The 22,171-nt window shown below is 38.1% G+C and overlaps 1 protein-coding gene across 2 annotated transcripts in view; it reads right to left on the reverse strand.

Annotated features, from left to right (window-relative positions):
* Nucleotides 1-1,686: 1,686 nt before the first annotated feature.
* The window catches only part of TSPAN12 (tetraspanin 12), a 68,620-nt gene continuing 48,135 nt past the window's right edge, over nt 1,687-22,171 (reverse strand). For both annotated transcript variants that reach the window (XM_007459331.1, XM_007459330.1), the window contains 2 exons: nt 20,906-21,049; nt 1,687-3,288 (listed from right to left, as the gene is read on the reverse strand). In XM_007459331.1, the coding sequence (XP_007459393.1) occupies nt 2,983-3,288; nt 20,906-21,049 (450 nt within the window). In that variant the 3' untranslated portion in view covers nt 1,687-2,982. The remainder of the gene's footprint in view (nt 3,289-20,905; nt 21,050-22,171) is intronic.

Below are 22,171 nucleotides of genomic sequence, written 5' to 3' on the forward strand. Positions count from 1 at the left end.
AGTCCCTTGCAGTTTTATTATTCCAGGTGCACTGATACTATAAGAGGCCTTTGTAGTCCACTGCTATAAATGTCATTTGTTCCCATTAAGCAAGCATATAAGTGTATGAGATGGTTGTCTAAATTAATGTTAACTATTTTAGACAGTATTAAGTCAGGTAATATATCAAAAATGTAGAAATTTATAGGCAACACCAGAAAATCTACAAACAACAAATGCTGGAGAGGGTGTGGAGAAAAGGGAACGCTCTTGCACTCTTGGTGGGAATGTAAATTGATACAGCCACTATGCAGAACAGTATGGAGGTTCCTTAAAAAACTAAGAATAGAACTACCATATGACCCAGCAATCCCACTACTGGGCATATACCCAGAGAAAACCATAATTCAAAAAGACACATGTACCCCAATGTTCATTGCAGCACTATTTACAATAGTCAGGTCATGGAAGCAAACTAAATGCCCATCGACAGACGAATGGATAAAGAAGATGTGGTACATATATACAATGGAATATTACTCAGCCATAAAAAGGAACAAAATTGGGTCATTTGTAGAGACATGGATGAACCTAGAGACTGTCATACAGAGTGAAGTAAGTCAGAAAGAGAAAACCAAATATTGTATATTAACGCATATATGTAGAATCTAGAAAAATGGTACAGATGAACCGGTTTGCAAGGCAGAAATTGAGACACAGATGTAGAGAACAAACGTATGAACACCAAGGGGGGAAAGTGGTGGTGGGGGGGGTGGATGAATTGGGAGATTGGGATTGACATATATACACTAATATGTATAAAATAGATAACTGTAAGAACCTGCTGTATAAAAAATAAATAAAATAAAAAATTTTAAATGTAGACATTATTTATAATTTGGGCTTTTTTTTTTTTTACTGAGATCAATACAATATATACTTGTTCTTTCTGTGACTATATGTCAAAAGAGAAGCAGCCAAATTTGACTAATTATTCAAATAATTCAAATAATACAGCTGTCAATTACTTGGGCATTTTAGTGAAATTATGGGAAGTTGAGTTGTTAAGGAAATTAGAAAAAGAGATGCTTTTGGTTCTGATTGAACAAGTTATCTACTAAATTTTTATTTAAATTATGGAAGAGATGAAATCTAGCAGTTGATTTCAAATATTGTATTCCTTAGACTCATTTTTTTTAAAAAATTACTTTAAGAAACTGGGATATGAAAACATTGAGAATGTAAATTGACCTAAATGGGCATATGTTTATATTGTATCAGACAGCTACATTATCAATTAGCTCAAAAACCAAACTTGAAATGTAAATGGGCACTTCTTTGTCATTTCTCAGTGAAGGCATATACTTTTTTTTTTTTTTTTTTTTTTTTTTCCTGTTGTGGCCTCTCCTGTTGCAGAGCACAGGCTGCGGACGCACAGGCTCAGCGGCCATGGCTCACGGGCCTAGCCGCTCCGCGGCATGTAGGATCCTCCCGGACCAGGGCACGAACCCGTGTCCCTTGCATCGGCAGGTGGACTCTCAACCACTGCGCCACCAGGGAAGCCCAAGGCACATACTCTTATAGATTACTTTTGGATTTTGGAAATAGTTATTATTACTTTATTTAATCATTTCTTCTCATATTTTCCCCCTTGCTAATATTTTTGAATGGTGAAAGTGCTTACAATGTATAAAAATTAGACACAAATTTTTACTCTTTAGAAAATATTTATTGACACGTTTTAATTTTCTTTCCATTTTCTGAGAAATAAACAATACACAAAATACAGTAAAATGCACTTTTCCCATTTCAAATAAATATAGTTTACTCTTATAAAAAATTTAATAATCTGTGTAATTCACCATAGTATCTTAATCAGTGAAATAAGGCAAAGAAAATCTCTAGCTAAATTGTCACTTATTTTTATGATTCTCTCAACTTTTTGCTGGGGGAAAGGAAAACTATTCTCTGTAGAATTATATTGAGACTTGGAGACTGCCACTTCTTGTTTGGAGAAAGCAAAGATAAGTTCCTTTACAAAGTGTTTAGTGTCAAAAAGAGTCTCAGTTTGGCAGAAAGATAATATCCAGGTCTTTGCTGAATGAACTAAGTTATATGTAAACTTTTTTGTTAATACTTCCTAGAGACCAGACTACATTCTGAATTATAATGATTCCTTTGTATCACACTAGTCATTTTTCAAAATTAGTGGTTAAGTATTTAAATTAATAGTTATGTATGTAATATAAACCCAAGACAGAATTTTAAAGCTCTATTAACAGGGAAGGTTAAAAACAATGCTTCTATACAGGACGAATGTATCCATTTCACAATTGTTATGCTTAAAGTTATAAGAACTGAAATCTACTGAATTATACAGACTTAAGACAGACTCATATACACATATATCCCTGATCAGTTTAAAACAATGTTTAAGTTTGCTCTTGTAAGTAGTAAGAATATTTTTGTTAACCAGCAAAAATCACGTTTAGGTAGTCACCAATCTTCAGAGTGTACTTATGTATAGCCTATTTACCCTCAAAAGAATATATCACCAAGTAATAAAAGTCATTAGTACTGTCTAACTTCCTATGTTAGCAGTTATTTGGAACTTTATATACTAGCAAGCTTATGGAAGTGAATCACATTTACTGTAGCTCCAATCCCACAATAGCATGGCTCATTTACATGGATGCAGAAATGCTGGTCGAACTATGCCAAAGCATAAACCTCAAAGCATAACTGTGTCCAGTAAAAATCTTACACAGGCTATAAAGTGGGTATTAGATCAGTCCTCAGCATTATAAAGGGCATCAACTATTGTCCAGGTGGTGCCTTATAATATACATACTTTTCCCACTTTATTTTAAAGTCTGGAACATTATGTGCTTGGGTATCCTTTTATGGCAACATTTTTATTTCTACACACTTCTGAAACAGTTAAGCGTGTGCTCAAAAAATTCACAAGTCCAATAAAATAAATTTGTGGTTTTTTGACAGTCTTTATAATTCCTCCATCTCAAAGTGTGTGTTGAAGCTGTTTGCCATGGATGTGTGTTCAAAGATCCTTGACAGGCTTGGTTTCAACAGTTCCACTGAGTGACAAGGCAGGTGCTGAGTGGTGTCATTCTTCAGGGCTGTCATTTGGTCTGTCCCAGGCTCCCTTCTATCATAGTAGAGAGCCCAGAGCAGAGTAATGGTGAGAATCATGGCCAGGATCTGTGTCACTCCAATGGAGATCCCCAGAAACCTGAGCACCTGCAGTTGTTTGGTTCCTCTCAAAAAAGAATACATCTTCTTCCCACAACCCTGTAAAAGAAATAACACAGTCAATGTTACTTTGGATGTATTACAGTGGGTCAAAATAGTGAAAGCAAGTCATCTGTATCAGTTAGTGGAACCAAACGACTTATGTTATAAACTTGAAGACAGTGACTCTCAACAGGGACCCCCTATGAGCAGCTGGAGCAGAGATAGAGGTGTGCACTGTTTGAAAAGCCTGCCCATGTGATTCTGAAGAGTCTACTCCTTCTGCTGGCTTCCCCACAATCTGAAATTGAGACTGGTATAAAATACAACATCTAGAGCAGGGGTTGGCAAACTTCTTTTTGTAAAAGGCCAGATAGAAAATCGTTTAGGCTGTGCAGGTCACACGGTCTCTACTGCTATCACTCGTCTCTGCCACTGTAACAGGACACAGCTATAGACAGTATGTAAATGGATGGATGTGCCTGGGTTCCAATGAAACTTCACAGATAAAAAGACAGTAGGCCTGGGGCTTCCCTGGTGGCGCAGTGGTTGAGAGTCTGCCTGCCGATGCAGGGGACACGGGTTCGTGCCCCGGTCTGGGAGGATCCCACATGCTGCGGAGAGGCTGGGCCTGTGAGCCATGGCCGCTGAGCCTGGGTGCCCGGAGCCTGTGCTCCGCAACGGGAGAGGCCACAACAGTGAGAGGCCTGCATACCGCAAAAAACAAAAAAACAAAAACAAACGAAAAAAAAAGACAGTAGGCCAGATTTGGGGCTTAGGCCATATAGATGGCTGACCCCCTGATACAGACTGATCTGAAATGTTTGAAAATAATGTGTCATTATTATTATTATTTGTATTCACTGTTTGATGATAGCTCATTTGGTCAGAGATTTTTCCTCAAAGATCAAGAATGTTTCCCCAGTCTGTTGCTGAAACTTGCCAGTGAGTGGAAATCAATCTGTTGCCTTCCTCCTACTGCACATGTGTGCACACACTTCTGTCCACTGCCTGTAGCAGAAGTACACATGGGGGAATTTCTGTCATGACACCAAGTTTTAATTCTACCAGGTAGGGGTTTGAAAGCTCCCCTTCAGGCTAGAGACAGCTGACTTCAAAAGATTAGTAAGGTTTCTGTTTGTGCTTAGTTTTAACTACAAAGGCTAAGGGGTGCCTATGGTAGATATAGAAGAGAATTCTGAAAGAAGGGGAGAGGAGGGAAAAAAAGTAAGAGAAAGAAGAGCCATGACTGAGGAAAATGGGGGGCAGGAGGAAGCAAAGAAAAGAAGGTAGAATGGGTCTAACAATTGTCATAAGTTACCTATTAGGTCACCAATGCATAGGCTACTTGCCCTGTCTCTAGTGAGCCCACAGCATAGAAAAGATAATTCACCCTTCAAAAGGGAAGCTGATTCTAAATTAAAGTGAAAAATCTAGAAAAAGTTAAAATTATAATAAAATTCACGAACTTTGAAGATTCTGAGATTTTTCTCTATTTGGATGATAACAAATTAGCCTGCCACAGTTTCATGGATGCTGCAGAAGACAGAGATAGAGGGCTTTATTACTTATAGCAATAGCAATAGCCAGGGTACATGCCAGCCCCTCAAGTCCCAAGGGCAACATGAAGAAGGCCAGATGATGCCTGCACACACAGAGGATTACATTATGGGAAAGGAACCCCAAGCTTAGGGAACCCTAATATTTTATAATGGGCAGTAAGTGCACCTGCCCCTCATATTGGAGAGAGACATTATCTTCATTACACTAGACAGTAAACAAACCTGCCCTCTTCTCTGAAGGGAGACACCGTCTATCTTCAAGGCTGTTTTCTAAGCAAACACCCTTGAAAAGACAGTCCAGAACAAAGGCAGCCAGTGTCTCTGCTTGTAAGACACACAGAAATGCAAGAGACCCATGGAAAATTATCTCCCAACAAGAACTCGACTTTTTGAAGCTTTTATTCTGAGTTTGGGGTAAAAGTGACTCAGTGCTTACCCTGCTGAGGCAGTCACATGAATAAAAGGTAATTGATAATTATTAAAATAACTGCCTCCTTGTTTTATTCCCCAGATTCCATAAGTAACTAAATCAAGGAAAGCAAGACTATTGAATCAGTTGCTAATCTGTGCATTATACTGGAGGAGATGAAAGAATAATATGTAATTCTTAGATTTCCAAAGACACTGATCAGTAAGTGTACCCTAGTAAAAGCCATTGCTCTCAAGAAATAAAAATCATGTAGAATTAGTCACAGACCCATTTCAATAACTACCTTTTTTGGTATATACTATGTAATGCAAATTAACAGCAAAGCATTAGCAAAGTTTCATCAATTTCACCAAAAAGAAAGTTAAAATATTTATAATTAATACTACTTAACACTGGTTTAATAAAATCACTTCTCTGGTCTTCATACCTATTTAATACATACACGTGTGTGCATGGGTGCATGCGCACATGCACGTGCACGCGCGCGCACACACACATACACACACACACACACACACACACACTGTGGGAAACCAAAATAGATGTCACAATCTCCGAAATTCAAATATTTTTCAAAGAGTTCCACTCAGGTAGTCTATCAGAGCCCATTCACTCTTACGCTTATGTGTAATTCCAACAAGCATCCTTATAGGACACCATAGAGATCATGACCTGCAGGGTCAGAATTGTGAATTCAGATCCCTCCTCTGCTACTTATAAACTATGTGACTTTGGGAATATTACTTAATCTCTCTGTGCTTCAGTTTTCTCATCTGAAAACATGAATGATAATAGTGCCTACCTGTTTGGGATGTTGGGAGAATTCAATGAACAAGCACATTTAAACATTTAGAATGTGATCTCACATATGGTAAGAGCTCAGTAGGAATCAGATGTAACTGGTACGTCAGCCCACAGAAGATCAGAAAGCACAAATTAAAAGAGATGCAAAATCTATGAAAAGCAGGTATTAATGGACAAGAAGGAGTACAACACCTCTTTAGAGTATAAAATACCAAAAGCACAGCATTGTGTCACCACAGAGTATTAATGAAACAGTCCTTGCCCACAAGAGCCAAGGTGGCGGTCACTGTTTCTCAAGACAGTGATGTAACTATCCAAAATGATTTTTGCCACTGAGATGAGAGATCATGAGCCTCGTCATGAAGCAGAGAAATCTTTAGCATAGTTTGAAAAGAGACAACCAAAAATACTTAATTAAAAGGGTTTAGCTTCAGACATTGGGAAATTAATTTATATTAACTTATCATTTAACATCATTGCTAAGTAATGCAGCACCAGATCATCAAATCCATCTTTAAAGAAATTGATATAAAATGGCTTTGCATTGTTTAGTTGATTCCTTAACTATGTTTTCAGTATTTATTACAAAGATGGTTCTTTAATGGATAAAGAATCAGCATGCGCATACCAATATGTTGGTAATAATAATAATAATAAATTCCACAATTAAAGCTAAACTACTCATGAAATACATATGCTAATGATTCAACCTTGTGAAATGCTGTAAGTCAATTATTGTTTGATTTCTACCTTTTCAGTAGTCCCTGGTGCTTAAATTTTACCCATATAGTTCTTCCTATTGGTATAATATTTCCCACCCCTTTAAACTAATTCACTCTAAGCTGAATGTGCAGAAAAGGTATTATTTTTTTTAATCTGTGACTAAAACAAAGCAGAGATTGATAACTAAGCTACAGTCTACTGTGTTTCATATTTGGCATCAGGTAAAGTCTCTTTCAATTTTATTTTAAACAATCACATTTACCCCAAAAAAAGGTACAGTAACTAATATCATCTAGGGTGGTTTGGGAATGTGATATATTAGATAACACCGAATGTTCTAGCATGGGAGGGGAACTTGGAAGTCAATAATTCAACTTTCTAACTTGTAAAAATATGGCTAAAAAGCACTTTTACAGTGCCATCCACAAAACTGGCAGAGAAATGACCTCTGAATAGTCTCTCCCCTACATAAACAATGAAAGCACTAGCAAGAATCAACTTTTTTAGAACTCTGGAAATTAACCAAACACTTGCAGCAATCTGGGGAGCATTTATTCAAGAAAAGCACCTGAACCTCAGTAAGAACAGCAAGTTGTGTGGCATTTTAATTTGCCTTACTCCCATCTCCCCTCCCCAGCTCTGCAGGAGCCTTGAAAATAAACAGCCGACGATTATGGTAAAAACCCGTGGTCTGGCAGCCACCAAAGGCAACAGAATAGGGTTGGAGCTCCTTCAAAGCCCCATTCTCAGAGAATTGTTATTATTTGTCTTATCTGGTGGTTCCCTGGAAGAGCTCACTTGCAAGGCTGTCTTTATTTGACTTGACTTCCAGCTCAACCAGGGCGACAGCCTTTTCCCCTGGGAATTAGGTGTCAAAAGCATTTAGAGGTAACTGTTCAACACTGAGGCTGCCTGAGGTAGTGGATAACAGTTGCACACAGTGGGCTAGTCAAAAGTTTAAAAGGAAAAACTGGAGAATGTGAAATCCATAGGGGGTTTGGCAGAGCTCTAACGTATTTGTGGGGATCTAGAAAGTTCCACATGTGAGTAGAGCTCTGCTCAAGCCCAGGGCTGTGCACAAGCTCAGGAAAGACCTAAAAAGGCCCTAAGATCTCACTTCTGGTTAACCTTGAGGCTCTGTACACCCTTGGCAAAGGCTGGGAGACTTACTGGTTCCAGGTATCTAAAGGAAACTTCAGTTCATTCATTAAGTGACCACTAAGCTAAGTGAGCCAAGATTTCAGTGGCCACACAGGACAGAGAGTACAGACTTTACAGAATTAGTTCAGAAAAGTAATTAATGAACAAACACAAACAACAAACTTTGGGGAAGGGGGAGAATCTGATTTCCAAAGTTGCCACATTATATTATTTTAAATGTCCAGTTATCAACAACAGCAAGAATTATAACACATGCAAAGAAACAAAAATGTACGGCGCACACACACACACACACACACACACACACACACACACACACACAAAAGCCATCAAAAAAAAAAAAAACTCTTCTAAAGAAAAGGACTCCCTGCTTCACTAGACAGCCCTTTCCACACGTGGCCAACACTAATTCTTAACAAGCATTTCCCTGTTGAAAACTGTCTTCCTAATAGGGATGCACTAGTCCTAATTCTGCTCTTAAGTGACTTGTTTTCCATAAGGTAGAGAGCCATATTTGAAGTGTCATCACTTTCCCTTTAACCACTCACTTCCCTAGGCTAAATATTCCTAGCTCTTTCATGTTTTCCAAATATATACACTTCATCATCCTGATGATTTATTTCTGGATGGTGTTGATTTTGTCAATGTTTCTTTGAAAATAAAACTGATTTCTAACTCTAAAAAACTAGAAAATGCAATGAAATATTAAGACAATCCAGGCTGTTGTGAATGGGTTTGGATGCCAGGGAAAAAAGCTTTTCAGTTCCACCAGAAGAGTGGACATGGGATTGTATCAATATTGCTCGGTCAGGACTTGGCCTCCTTAGAGATCACTGGGCCCGAAGATTGTCTCCCTGTTGAGGTGGGCAAGGGTCGTTTATTCAAAGCAAAGGTTCTAGTGAGACTCCTCAGTTTTTAGAAATAAATCAGTCTTATTACTTCCTCATTTCGTTTATAAAGATAACCCCCAAAGGAGACAGAATTTTAATATTTAGTTTAGTACTAAGTTTGTTATCGGAATTCATTCATTACATTATATCTTATTATTCTCTATCAGGAACTCCTCAGAAAGAGGTGTTATCTACAGATTATTTAAAATAAATGAAATCAATTGATGTCTCTAGGTACTCTAAATTGTATCCAAATGTCAAACCAGACCACCAAATTCTGCCACGCTGGAATGTATTAACCTGTGCCCCTGCATATTATTTTCCACTGAAGTGTATTTTAATGTTACTGAAGAACACCATAAGAAATTTCTCTACAAAAATGTGTGAAAAATAATATTGAAGATATTTTCCTAGATAGAGTAGTAGATATAAAATCCCACTTGAAAAAAATATTTTTGGATTTTGCTCCCTTTGAAAAATTAGAATACTTGCCCTCCAAACATTAAAATGATGCAGGTGATTGTGTGTCATTTCACCTGGGCTTTCAGAAAGCTCAGGGGCAAATACGAAAGTCAACCACATTTATCCCATTTGCCTTCACGTTAAGCATGTCTAATTACTCTTTCCTTAATCCTGACTTTCCATTGCTATTTATGTAGCTTTCTCTTCCAGTTTTATCAAGCTATAATTGACACACAGCACTGTATAAGTTTAGGGTGTACAGCATAATAATTTGATTTACATATATCATGAAATGATTATCACAATAAGTTTAGTGAGCATCCATCATCTCATATAGATACAAAATAAAAGAAAAAGAGGAAACATTTTTTCCTTGTGATGAGAACCCTTAGGATTACTCTCTTCACAACTTTCATATATAGCACACAGCAGCGTTAATTATATTAATCATGTTGTACATTACATCCCTAGTACTTATTTATCTTATCCAATGCTACTTATTTGTATTATTCATCCATTGTATCCTTTTGTTGTATGCTGCATTAAATCCTTTAATAAAAACAGATACAAAGTATAAATATATAAATAAAAGCACAAATCTCTCTACATGGCACACAATTTGATATTTCTTTGGTAACTTAGGAGGCATTGTAGAAACTTGCAGCATACTAGGTATCATGCTGAATTCCAATGAACTATTTACACAATTACTTAAAGTTAAGGATTAACTTTCCAAAAGAATATTCCTCTTCCTGAGAAGACAGTATTTTTCCAGATTTCTGTGTATACAATAATTGTCTGCCTCAGCCACTCTTTAAATTCTTCGTAAAAGCAGCTCCAGGGTTTACCGTCCATTCTGCATCACCCTCTTTGAAGTAATTCAGTCTGAACACAAGTTGTGAGCTTATTCTGAGCCAGTCAAATAATCACGCATAAGGTTTACACTTTTCAGTGTAAACTCGGAAGTTTTTGTTGAAAAGCAAGACACTAAGTCTAGAGAAGAAAAAATGGAAATATGTCTCTGTAATCTATTGTACTGTTCATAGATATTTAGTTGCATAAACAAACATTTCTGTTGAGTGGGTCAAAACGGGAAATAGAAATGTTAAGAGTTCAAAACTGCATTCCATTTCACAAAGGTTTTTTTATTCAAAATAGGAAGGAACAGAATTGCATTTATTTGCTTTTCTCAAAATAAAATACTCTGAGGTGATTTATCCTGAATATGTTTTCTTCCTAGATAAAGCCACATTAATAACCTCAGATAATCAGAGGTATGAACAAGACAAGTTAGCTAGTCTACTTTACTTGCTGCAATATTAAAATTCTGGTCAACTGTAAATAACAACACTACCTTTTTATCAGAGAAAAATCACTAAACCCCATATTTCCTGGAATCTATTTGAAGGCATGTCAGGATGCCTCATTTCACTTGAGGAAATTATACACTCGAAATTGTTCTCTGATCTGTCTCCAAAATGAGTTTCTAAAATTAGAAGAACCCCCATGGCTTTTCGGTACTCAATAGTCACAAGCCACACCAAAAAATTAGGCAGACCTCTAATGTGCTTATGAAGATAAAGTATAAATAAAACCTAGGTGCCAATACATGCCAGTATCGATATTCCTGTCGTTGATATTTCATAATAAGCATAACTCCCAAGTTTGAAATGACTGTGTTAATTACCAGGTACAAATATATAATATTCAGACCTATTTATTTTAAAATTGAAAGCTGAGTGATAGCAGTTCATGAGTTCATGAGCTTTAAAGAGGTTGGAACAAAAGTTCTCCACTGATAATCATAAGCTCTGCGCGGAAATAAATCCTTCCTTAAAAAATAAAATTCAACAGCAAGTAATAAAATTCACTACAGGATTTTTCTATTCTCTTAAGAGTAAAGTTAGCCAAACCCACACATAGGAAATGCAGTAGAAAAAGTCTTCATGTATCTTAAAAAACAACAGGCCCTCACATCTCATTTAACCCTCACAAGTTCCCCATTAGAGAAGCACAATCCTCAAGTTTAAATGACTGTGTTTACTGAACATTTGTCATTTTCACCAGATATGTGGTTATAAAGAAACTAGCTTCAGCAAACTCAGAAGGTGGGATTCTCCCTAGGGAGGTGAGGTCCAGGGGCAGAACATGTACAAAGCCCTCATCAGACGTCTCTCACTGGGACCTTCTGTCCCCTAAATATTTGTCCTTAAGAAGTGGGAAGGTGTGAAAACAAGCAAAGTGGGAAACCACATGAAGTCCCCAAAACCTTGACCTAAATTCTACCTTCAACCAACACAAATAGAACTAGAAAATGAGTATCTTCCTGTATTACTAGCAAAATTCTGGGCAATTTGGTTAGTTAAAAATCTAATCATAGATCACTAATTTTTCTATTTACTCTAGTAAACATGCTAACAAGTTCCTGTTATTGTCATTAGCTACCACCATGCATTGAAGATTTGTGTTTATTATGTGCCTGGTGGTTTGCTAAGGGTTTCTTAAGTAGCTCTATTTATTTTTATAAAACCATAATGAGGTAGGTACTATTATTATCTCATTTAATAGACATGAAAATTGAGGTTTAGAAGTGAAAAAAAATCTATAAACACTCACCTTTCTCCTCACCATGTACTCCACATCTTGAAATTTTAGTGCCTAACTGAAGTATGGGCTTTGGAATCAAATAGATCTGAGTTTAGACACTTACTAGCTCTATGAAGTTGGACTAGGTCACCGAGCCTCTTTGTGCCTCACATTTCTCATCTGTAAAATGGAAATAATAATACTGTACCTTCACAGAAATGTTCTAGGGCTGAAATGATGTAATGTATGTAAAATGCTAGCTCACAGAGTTGTATATGTGTCTCCCATTTGAAAAATCCAATGTGTACTTTTCAATCCCTAATTTACTTTAACTCTCAGCTATTACTGTAGTAGATACTACAAACCCGCACTATTCTAAGGGTTGTAAACATGCTAATTCACTCACCAAACAACTTGAGATGGGTACTCTGGTTATCCTCACTTTACAGGTAATAAAAATGAAGCACAGAGAGGTTTAAAACTTGCCCGAGGTCACACAGCTAATAAGGAGTAGAGGGAAGGTTTAACCCAAAGAGTCTAGTTTTGGAACCTAGACTTAACGTCTGAACCACGTTTCCTCACTAAGGAAAACTCATTCTTAGAATCCTCTCCTTCTTTGACTTTTAGGACACTGCTTTCCATTTCTTCTCTACCTACAATAGGTGCCTTCTCCATTGCCCTTATGGGTTTCCATTTCCCAACTTCTGTCCTATGCTGCATACCTTACACCATCTCTTTGTGTGGTCTTATCTCCTCCTGTGCATGTATTGCCTCATACACACTGATAACACCTGTAAACGGACATTCCCCCCACCTGCTCTAGGCTGTTCTCTACTCTTCACGGTAGGTAGCATTTTCTAGGGGAACACAGCCTCCTAGCCAGAGACCACATTTCCCAGCTTCTCTTGCAGCTAAGCACAGACATGTGAGCCAAGAGAATGTGAGCAGAGGTGCTGATGATAGAGCTTCATGCACTGGACGTTCTCCTTCCTACTTCCTCGTCCTCCCAATTGACTGGAACTGGAGGAAAACAGGGGCAACTATGTAAGACAGGTGTCATAAAAGGTGACGCTATCTCACCCCTGGGTGTCTGGGTGAACTTGTGCAGCAGGGCTGCCTGGCAGCCTGGACCAGCTGAGTGGTGCATGAGAGAGAAATAGAGTCCTACCTCATCCAAGCCACTGTATCTGGAGTCAGCACTTTCCTAATTAGTGCACACAAAACCCAGATCTCTGGCTGAGTTCTGTCTCCTGAGCTTCATACTTCCTACTGGGTTTCTGCACATGGAGGACTTGACAGGAACCTTAAACCCAGCATTTTCAAAATGGAACTAATCAAATCCTATCACTCCCCTCAATGAACAGCTTTCTCATCTCTCTAGGGTCCAAGTCAATGTCAGATGTCCTTGTCCTTGGACCTTCCCTGTCACTCACTCCCCACACCCACCCCAATCATCATTCAGTTCATTCTCCCTCTTAAATATCTTTCATATTCATCTCCTTGCCTTCCTCAGTGGCACACCTGAATTCCAGCCCTTACAATCCCTCACGGTGAATTACCTGCACAAGTTTCCCACCCCGTCAAGACCCAATTCTCACCTCAACCTCTGCTCCACAATGCTGACCTAATGATTTTTTTTTTTTTTTTTTTTGCGGTACACGGGCCTCTCACTGTCGTGGCCTCTCCCGTTGCGGAGCACAGGCTCCAGACGCGCAGGCTCAGCGCCATGGCTCACAGGCCCAGCCGCTCTGCGGCATGTGGGATCTTCCCAGACCAGGGCACGAACCCGTGTCCCCTGCATCGGCAGGCGGACTCTCAACCACTGCGCCACCAGGGAAGCCCAACGACCTAATGATTTTTTAAGCACATATCTAAAATTGTTACTTTGTGCAGTACTTTTTCAGGTCAAAATATTATAATGGCTTTCATATCAGTACCTTCTAAAGGCAAAGTTTGCAAGTCTCTACTAATAAAGCACAAGAGGAAAAGTTGCTTGAATACTGAATAGGTAACAGGAAGCTCACAACTGAACTATGCTGAGAAAGAGAATGAAAGAAAAGAAGAAGGCATTTGTATACCTGAAGCAAAACTGGCAGAATAGTTCAAGGCCTGATTAGATCAAGTGAAGCTTGAATATAAAAGGGATTCATCCCCCCTCCACCAAGACCAAACTCGTCCTACAGGGCTTCAGATGATAAAACAGATATCACCCCAAGTCCGAGTCAACCTGATCCCTGCCAGCAGTTACGGAGGAGATAATGAAGTCAGCAGAGAGGCACGAGGGAGGGTCTTTGCCTTTATACAAAAGAAACCTGAGAATGGAACTTCTTAGGTATATTCCATCTAAATAACCACTGGGCTTGAAAGCTGCCTATGGTTCACTATCTGGGCAGGAGATTCTTTGTGTGTTTATCTGAGAATGGAGCTTCATTATTAATAAATCAGAATCCCATGACAGCTCTGTTCTCAGTTTTACTTTCCTAACAATGTCTCAAATTTGTGAACCTGTTTGTCACTTCATTCGGCAACTACTCACAGACTTCAGGATAAAATGCGTGCGTTTAGCAGGATATACAGGGCTCTTCATAAGCCAGCGTCTGCCCTGTCCAGCCCTCCTCACACCTGTGCTCCCGCTGCGCTGTCTTGCTTCCAGCTCTAACTCTGCACCGTTGCCTCTGCCTGAAATGCCCTTTTGGGCCCTATACCCCGCAAATGATTTCTGCAACTGGCTAACACCTGCTTAGCTTTAAGATTGGAGGCCCAGTGAACTACTACCCGCTCTGTGTGCTCTCACTGCACATCTCAATCGCAAAGACAGTGGCAATGAAGGACTGCCCACCCAGTGTCAGGCTCCTTCCTGTGTCCCAATCAAGATCATCTCATTCCTACCTCTTCTTTTAGCCACTGATGTGAGGATCATTTCTATGCAGATGTGATCTGGATGGTACCTGGCCAGGGGCCTAAGCTGTTACCTCTTGCCTCCTGCCTTGGGCTTCTCTTTCAACACTTGCCCCTAATTTTGTTTGTTTGGGGTGTGGAAATTTACTTGGTCCCAAGAAGAATCTCACTAGCAGCTTAAGAGCTGGATTCTCTGGGAGAAAAATAATCCATCCCACAACTAGGTAGAGATTACCATAAGGCCACACCCCCATTTCCCCACCATGTCCTTTTGTACCCACAGTACTCTGTCATGTTTCTTCCTCTGGCTCAGAAGTGCTGAGATAATATTTCTACGTGTAGGATGTTGTGTGTGAAAATTATAAAATAAAAGTTGTTTCTATTTGTCAAAGCAGACATATACTACTGACTCACCTTTCTAATTCTAACAAAGATGTTGACAGGGGAAGAGTGTTAATAAAAAGTGTTGAGAGCTGAGATGCTTTCCCCCAAAATTGTACATGGATTATAAAACAAATATCATTTGCCAAGGACAGCAGCGTGCAAAGGAGATGGGTGAGGAAGGACCTCCAATCTGGGTGTGGGCTGAATTCTTAACTCTCAGCTCACAGAAAGGTTAATACACAGCTGAGAGAATAAAAACCTCAGACAAGACATCCCACATGGTCACCATGAGCTGCCCCCAGCTTTAACCTGGGGGAGCATCCCTGCATGTCCATTTACTATCTGTGAGCATTGGAGACCTATACACACCATCACCATCTGGGTTCTTCATCCGGCAAGTCAGGACTCAGAAAGATCACATCCCCTTCACATTCATACCCCTGCTCTCTTCCATCTCTTTATTTGTATGTAGAGGTTTTCTGTTACTCAGAAAAGAAATAAACAACCTTCTAAAGAGGCAGAAATGGTGTGGAGCAAAATCATTTGCCGCAAAGGAAATTATTAAGAGTATTTGATATTCAAACCCAATACGCAATGGAACATATCAAGACTAAGCGTCCAAAGAAAAAGTGTCCCAAAGGCACACAGCTTCATAGAAACCATCTTTCTGTCCGGCCCTTACATAACCTCTGTGAATAACTATTCTGAAGAAGCAGTCAATCTCTTTTAACAGTAGCTTTTCTCCTAACTACAAAACAAAGAAATGTGGTTTTGGAAGTATATTTTACTTGACTCTCTCCCTCTTGGTTTTACATTTTGAGTTGGTCCATTTGAAGTAGGGCCTGTTGTGAGCTTGTTTACATCCATTTATTTTTCTTGAGGTGGCATACAGAGGAGGAAAATGCCATTTCAATTTCTTTGAGGAGGTGTTTTTGCTTCATTTCCTATCTGAGAGCAAACACTGCAACTCTTCCCTACAACTGTGGTTCTTCACACTTTTAGGTATGGAGCCCCAAGAAAAGATGATGAAAGCTATGGATCCTACTCACTGAAAAATGCATATAAAATATCAAAAACAATTTCAACAATACCACTTTTCTCTTGAAGCCCATCCAAGAACACAGGTCCATGGGCAAGGGGTTAGAAGTCCCTGTTCTACCAAAACATTTTTTCTACCAGCCTTCTTTATTCTTTCTCTTGTCTTATTCTCCAATCAAGTCTAGAACTTTAGTAGCTGATATGATGGAAAACTCGGCAGGTGAAAGAAGGAAAAGACGCATCTCAGTCCTGTATTTTACCAACTTAAACTCTGAGTCTGAGGTTTTTCTGAAGCCAAGTCTCACACCCACTATTTAGAGAGTGTGGTTACACAAACAGTCCCAAATTGCAGGTTAGGGAGCAGTCAGGAATCATTGGCCCAGGCCACCTCCAGGGGGGCTTTTACACTGCAGTTCCCTAGGCTAAAAAAATACTCTTCAATGGATCTTTGCATGGCTGGATCCTTCTCACCAACTGGTCTCGGTTCAAATGCCACCTCCTAAGACAGCCTGTTCCTAAACATCCTATCTTAAATAATTCCCTCACCAATAAAGCCATTCTTTCGCACATGACCCTGTTCAGAGTCTTCAAGCTGCTTACCGCCATCTGAAATGATTTTTTATTGCTGTTGTTTTCTTGTTAAATGTCTATATCCCTAACTAGAACATAATTTATACTGCAGGAGAGTTATTCTGTCTGAAACATTTTCCATGGTATCTTCAGCATTCACAATAGCACCCGGAACCCAGGAGGTACGCAAAACTGTTTGAACGAATGAATGGGATAGAACCAAATTGAGGGTCAGAGATAGTTTTATCTGTGGATTTTTAAATCTATACTTTTAGACAAGATTTTATACAATCTATACTTTTAAATCTATACTTTTATACAAGTGGATAGCTCATTATGGATATTTGAGGAGCTGTGTGCCAAACCCAACAATACCACTGATGGAAATGTTTTTAAAATGTGCGATTGTTGCTATATTTCCGCTCTGTCATTTTTCACAGATTTCAAATATGTCATAAAACATGACATATGGGTCAGGGACCATGCAGGCCACCAGATGGTTGAGAATGATTTATTTCCTTGATTTCAGACTACTGAAGAAAGACTACAGGAAGAAAGTCAGTTCTTATCTCTAAGCTTACAGAATATGAAAGATAAAAGGGACCTTGAAGTTCATCTAGTCCAGATTCACTCTTTAATTTAAAAATCCATTCTACCCACCAATGACATAGTTATCTGACCTTGACTTTAATATTTTTAGTGATGAGACACTCACGATTTTACAAGAGAACCTTTCTCACAACTGGACGGATTTTGATGAGCAAGGTCTTCCGTCTATTGATTCAAAATTTCCTTCCTGTAACTTCTGGCCCTTGGAGCAACAATGAATAAGTCTAGTTCCTGTTCGGAATGATGAACTTTGAAATTTTTGAAGACCTCTAAAATATCTCCTTTCAGTACTTGCTACTTCAGAATAAATTTCCCAAATACCAACAGCTGTCCCTCACTTGTTCACCCTTTCAGACCCCTCATCTTTCAGGTGGATGATCTCTGGGCACAATGCAATGAGGAAACGTATGTTCTCCTGGGCAAAGTGGAATTAAGTCTTATTTTTAATGATGGATTTAATTGTACTTTTGCCATAAAACTACTAAGTGATCCACTTTTGTAAGTCAGCTATGCATATAATTATGCACTATGTTACCAATATCAGCATCTGTTATTAATTGTAAAATTCAAAAGCAGATTACTCTGATATAATGAACCTCTGTCTCTGCTGGAAGTCTGTCTAAAGAACATCTCGTAACTGATAATGTCAGCTTGCTTTTCAAAGTCTTTTGATGAAAATATGAGAAAACTTTTAAAATAATATGGGCCATCAATTTGCACTTGCACAATAGTGTGGTTTCTTTTAATCTTAAAATTAATGTAACAAGCAATTATAGACATCTTGAAATTAAAGTGTCTCACTATGAATACTACTAGCAAAAGTGAATTGCATTTTTAAACAAAAAATTTTATTAAATGTTTAATTGACTGCTTTTCAACTAAATAATAAAACTGAAGTGAATCTGTCCATGCTCAGACTTTGTGGGAAGATATGGTAAATTCATTCATGTTTTGTCATTCTCAGGATCAATATTGGTTATAATCATATTACCAGTATTAATCACTAAAGAAAGTAGAAATTATATATATGTAGCCCAATAATTCCCCATACTGACTTGCCACTCCTAAAAACTAACAAACGGATTAAGTTCACACTAGGAAAGTGGATAGGTTTCAATTCACATGTCTACACTTACATCTATACTGTAATCCTCTGGGGTTTTTTGGTTTTGGATTTTTCTGCAAAATGGTTTATTATCCCAGGGGGAGGCTCTCCCTGGGGCTTACATCTTAATAAATAAATGTCTGTCTGTAATCATCTGTTTTTTAAAACCTAGTGGTAAGTTATAATGTATTTGAATATCCACAATTACATCTGCATCTAATATTATCTTAGAAATATTAAGCTTGATTTCCTGTTTTATGAAATCAATAGGACTTTAACTGGTGAACTTGCTAGGTAACCATCCCTACTACAGACACCAACCAATATTTACCTTTCACTCAGAAAAAAAAATGTAACATAATCACTGAGGAACTCAGAGACACTGACTCAATAAGTCTTCGTTTAATATACAATATGTTGCCTATTCCTTTTCATTCAAAGCCAAAATGCTACTAAGCATAATATGTTTAAAATGATAACATCCAAACACAATACTTCCCAGTAGTGGGAGGCATGACTGTAAGTATTTTGATTACCTTTTAAAGTAAACACCTGAGTTATTCAGTTGCTTCAACAATTCTTGTTATGAGATAGATTTCATCCCCTCTAAATTCATATGTTAAGTCCCTAATCTCCAGTACCTCAGAATGTGATCTTATTTGGAAATAGAATCCTTGCAGATATAATTAGTTAAGATGAGGTCATACCGGAGAAGGGTGGACCCCTAGTCTAATATGACTGGTGTCCTTATGAAAAAGGGAAATTTGGAGACAGATGCAAACAGGGAGAACGGCATGTAAAGACAAAGGCAGAGATCTGGGTGATGCTTCTGCAAGCCAAGGAACACCAATGACTCCCAACAAACCACCAGAAGCTGAGGGAGAGGCACAGGCATAAGTTCTTCCTCATATGCCTCAGAAGGAACCAACCTTGCTGACACCTTGATCTCAGACTTACAGCCTTTAGAACTGTGAGACAATAAATATCTGTTGTTTAAGTTACTCACTTTGTGGTACTTTCCTGCCCTAGAAAGACTAACACAATTCTGAATCTCTTAAAGATATCTGGCACTCCTCTTTGTGGCCTGCCTTCAGAGGCCAAACCACTTCATTTTGGGTATTCTTAAATGTGGCAAAGTCTTGTCCTCTAAGATGAACTTTTTAACAGTCAAAAGTTATTCATCTCTAAGACATGAATGAAATGAAACATTTGTGTGGGTAATCCAGCATCTTTTTAAAATTCATTAATTTACACTATAAATTAATAAAACTGATTTTCTTGCATCTCTACAATTGACTTTGGCAGACAGCCTAAAAGATGTTTTGAACAATAACAGTATTTCTAGGGAAAAACAGATGTGTGTGTGTACATGTGTATTATATTATGAATGATATAAATTGTAACTTTATGTTAATATGACTTGTGGTACCCAGATACTTGACTGGTGATATATCTGGCAAATGATCCCAGCCCATCAGCCTGAGCAGCTTCCCTTCCACCTGATTCTAGATCAAGACTACATTCTAGATTCTAGATCAAGACTACAATAAAACCTTCTATAAAGATGGAACTGTCTTATATCTGTGTTGGCCTACACAGGAACTGCTAGTCCCAAGTGGCTGTTGAGCCCTTAAAATGTGGCTAGTGCAACTGAGGAAACGCAATTTTTATTTTATTTTATTTTAATTGAAATAGCCACTTGTAGCTATTGGCTACTATACTGGAATGGTGTAGTTCTAGATTTTAATTAGAAAATAGGATTCCCCTGCTAACAAAGTTTGAAAATCACCATTAAAAATGAAGGAATAGGAAAGCTTCTGCTAATAAAGGAGTAACGGATGATTCTGATGAATTCTCCCGGAAAACATAAGTATGCAAGTTTCTTAGCCACTTGATAACTGACTTTAATCCCACTGAGCATCTAACTTCATTAAATCAGCTAAAACTAACATCACTGATCATTAGCCAGCAGGGGGACCTGAAGAGTCGAGGACAGCATTTTCTCTGGAGAGTAGAAGGGTTTTTTGGGGTTTTTTGGGTTTTGGTTTTTTTGGGTTTTTTGTCCATCCCCCGCCCCCATGTTGTAGTCTATATGGAAGCCCTAAATACACATTCTGCTCAAGAACTACAAACCTTGTCTTCCCCAATGTCCAGAGTTAGTCACACACTCTGCATGTCTGTTTTTAAAGCGCTCTTAGGAAGTGGCAATAGAGCTTCGTTCTAGACAATACAGTTCAAAATCCAATTAATTCTAAAACCTAGTCTTTCCAAATTTACTTTGTTAAAATGTGATTAGTATTCAGATTTTTATATTAACTTTTAGCTTTGTCTTCTTTCTCCACATTTCAGAGGAAAAAAATTTTCGGGTCCCTCATATTTGGACAGAAGAGGAAAATTGCATTGGCATGTTGTTGATTCTTTACTTCCATGATAAGTTAATGACATATGGCTTTACCTCTTGATAAAGGTCACTGAGATCTTCCTGGTGGGCCTGTTTGGAACATCCTGGGAATTCCCTAACACAACAGGAATCTGGGGGCCAGTCCATTTCTGTCATTTCCAGCCAGTCGGTGAAATAGACAACTCCACAGCACTTGAACTGCAAAAGAATGACTGGTCAGGCTCAGAAACAACAAAAATATTTTCTTAACTTATGGGAGACTGAACGTTAGATTTCTTAAATATTTGCACCCAGAGCTAAAGTCACTTCTGTCATCACCTAATGATATGTGCACATTTTATGTTGACAACAGAAATGTAATAGAGGACTCCATAATGGAACAATTCTGAACAATAATGCCCATGACACATGAAGACAGATCAGGCATGACTCTTACCTCCCCCCAAATGTAAAATCCTCTCCAAGTGATCATATAGCAGCAAAGTTAATACACACTAACAAAACAAACAGCTGAAATCTTATATTTAACATTAAGCCTCTAGCTACTAGGGAATAGTTGATCAATCTATTTGCATATTGCCTAGTTACCAACTTAACCGCTTAACAAATTCAAAAAGTATATTAAAACTTTCCGCAATCTCTGTAGAAAGATTTCTGGCCAACAGCCCACATCACAGAGATTACCCAACTCGATTCATTAACCAGTAAATTTCCAAAACTTTCTGAGATGGAAACACAGGTTTGGTCAACAAATTTTTATTCAACTGAGTGAGAATCTTGAAAAACACTGTCATATTCTATCACCATAATCTCAGAGGAAATGATGTGTCTTTAGTGTCAATAAAGTTGGATTTAAGATAAACTATGTTGTCTTTGTTTCTTTATAGTCTCATTTCACCAACTATTAACAAAAACCTTCTCTGGTCAAAGTTTAGAAACCCTGCTTAAGGACATATGTAGATTAGATTCAGAGTAATTAACTATGAAAACTTTCTGTCCTTGGGTAGAGGGCGGTTACTCTTTCATATAGTCAAAAACAAGGGTTATGTACGGGCAGTCACGGAGAATTTTGCCAGGAGTGACTGGCTTTGCAGATTATGTAGCCCAACAAATCAACCTGTGCTCAGGATTAACACTGTATTATAAAATATCACAATCCACCATTTCAAAATTTCAACTAAAATAAACTTTAAAGAATTCTGAACTTCTTATGTAAAATGAAACAAGGAAATACAAAAAATGATTTTACATTTTTTCACTTGCTTAAATATCTAATTTTTTTCTTTTTTTTTTTTTTTGTCGTACGCGGGCCTCTCACTG

The sequence above is a fragment of the Lipotes vexillifer genome, unplaced genomic scaffold, assembly GCF_000442215.2.
Source record: "Lipotes vexillifer unplaced genomic scaffold, Lipotes_vexillifer_v1.1 scaffold116, whole genome shotgun sequence".
Lineage (NCBI taxonomy): Eukaryota > Metazoa > Chordata > Mammalia > Artiodactyla > Lipotidae > Lipotes > Lipotes vexillifer.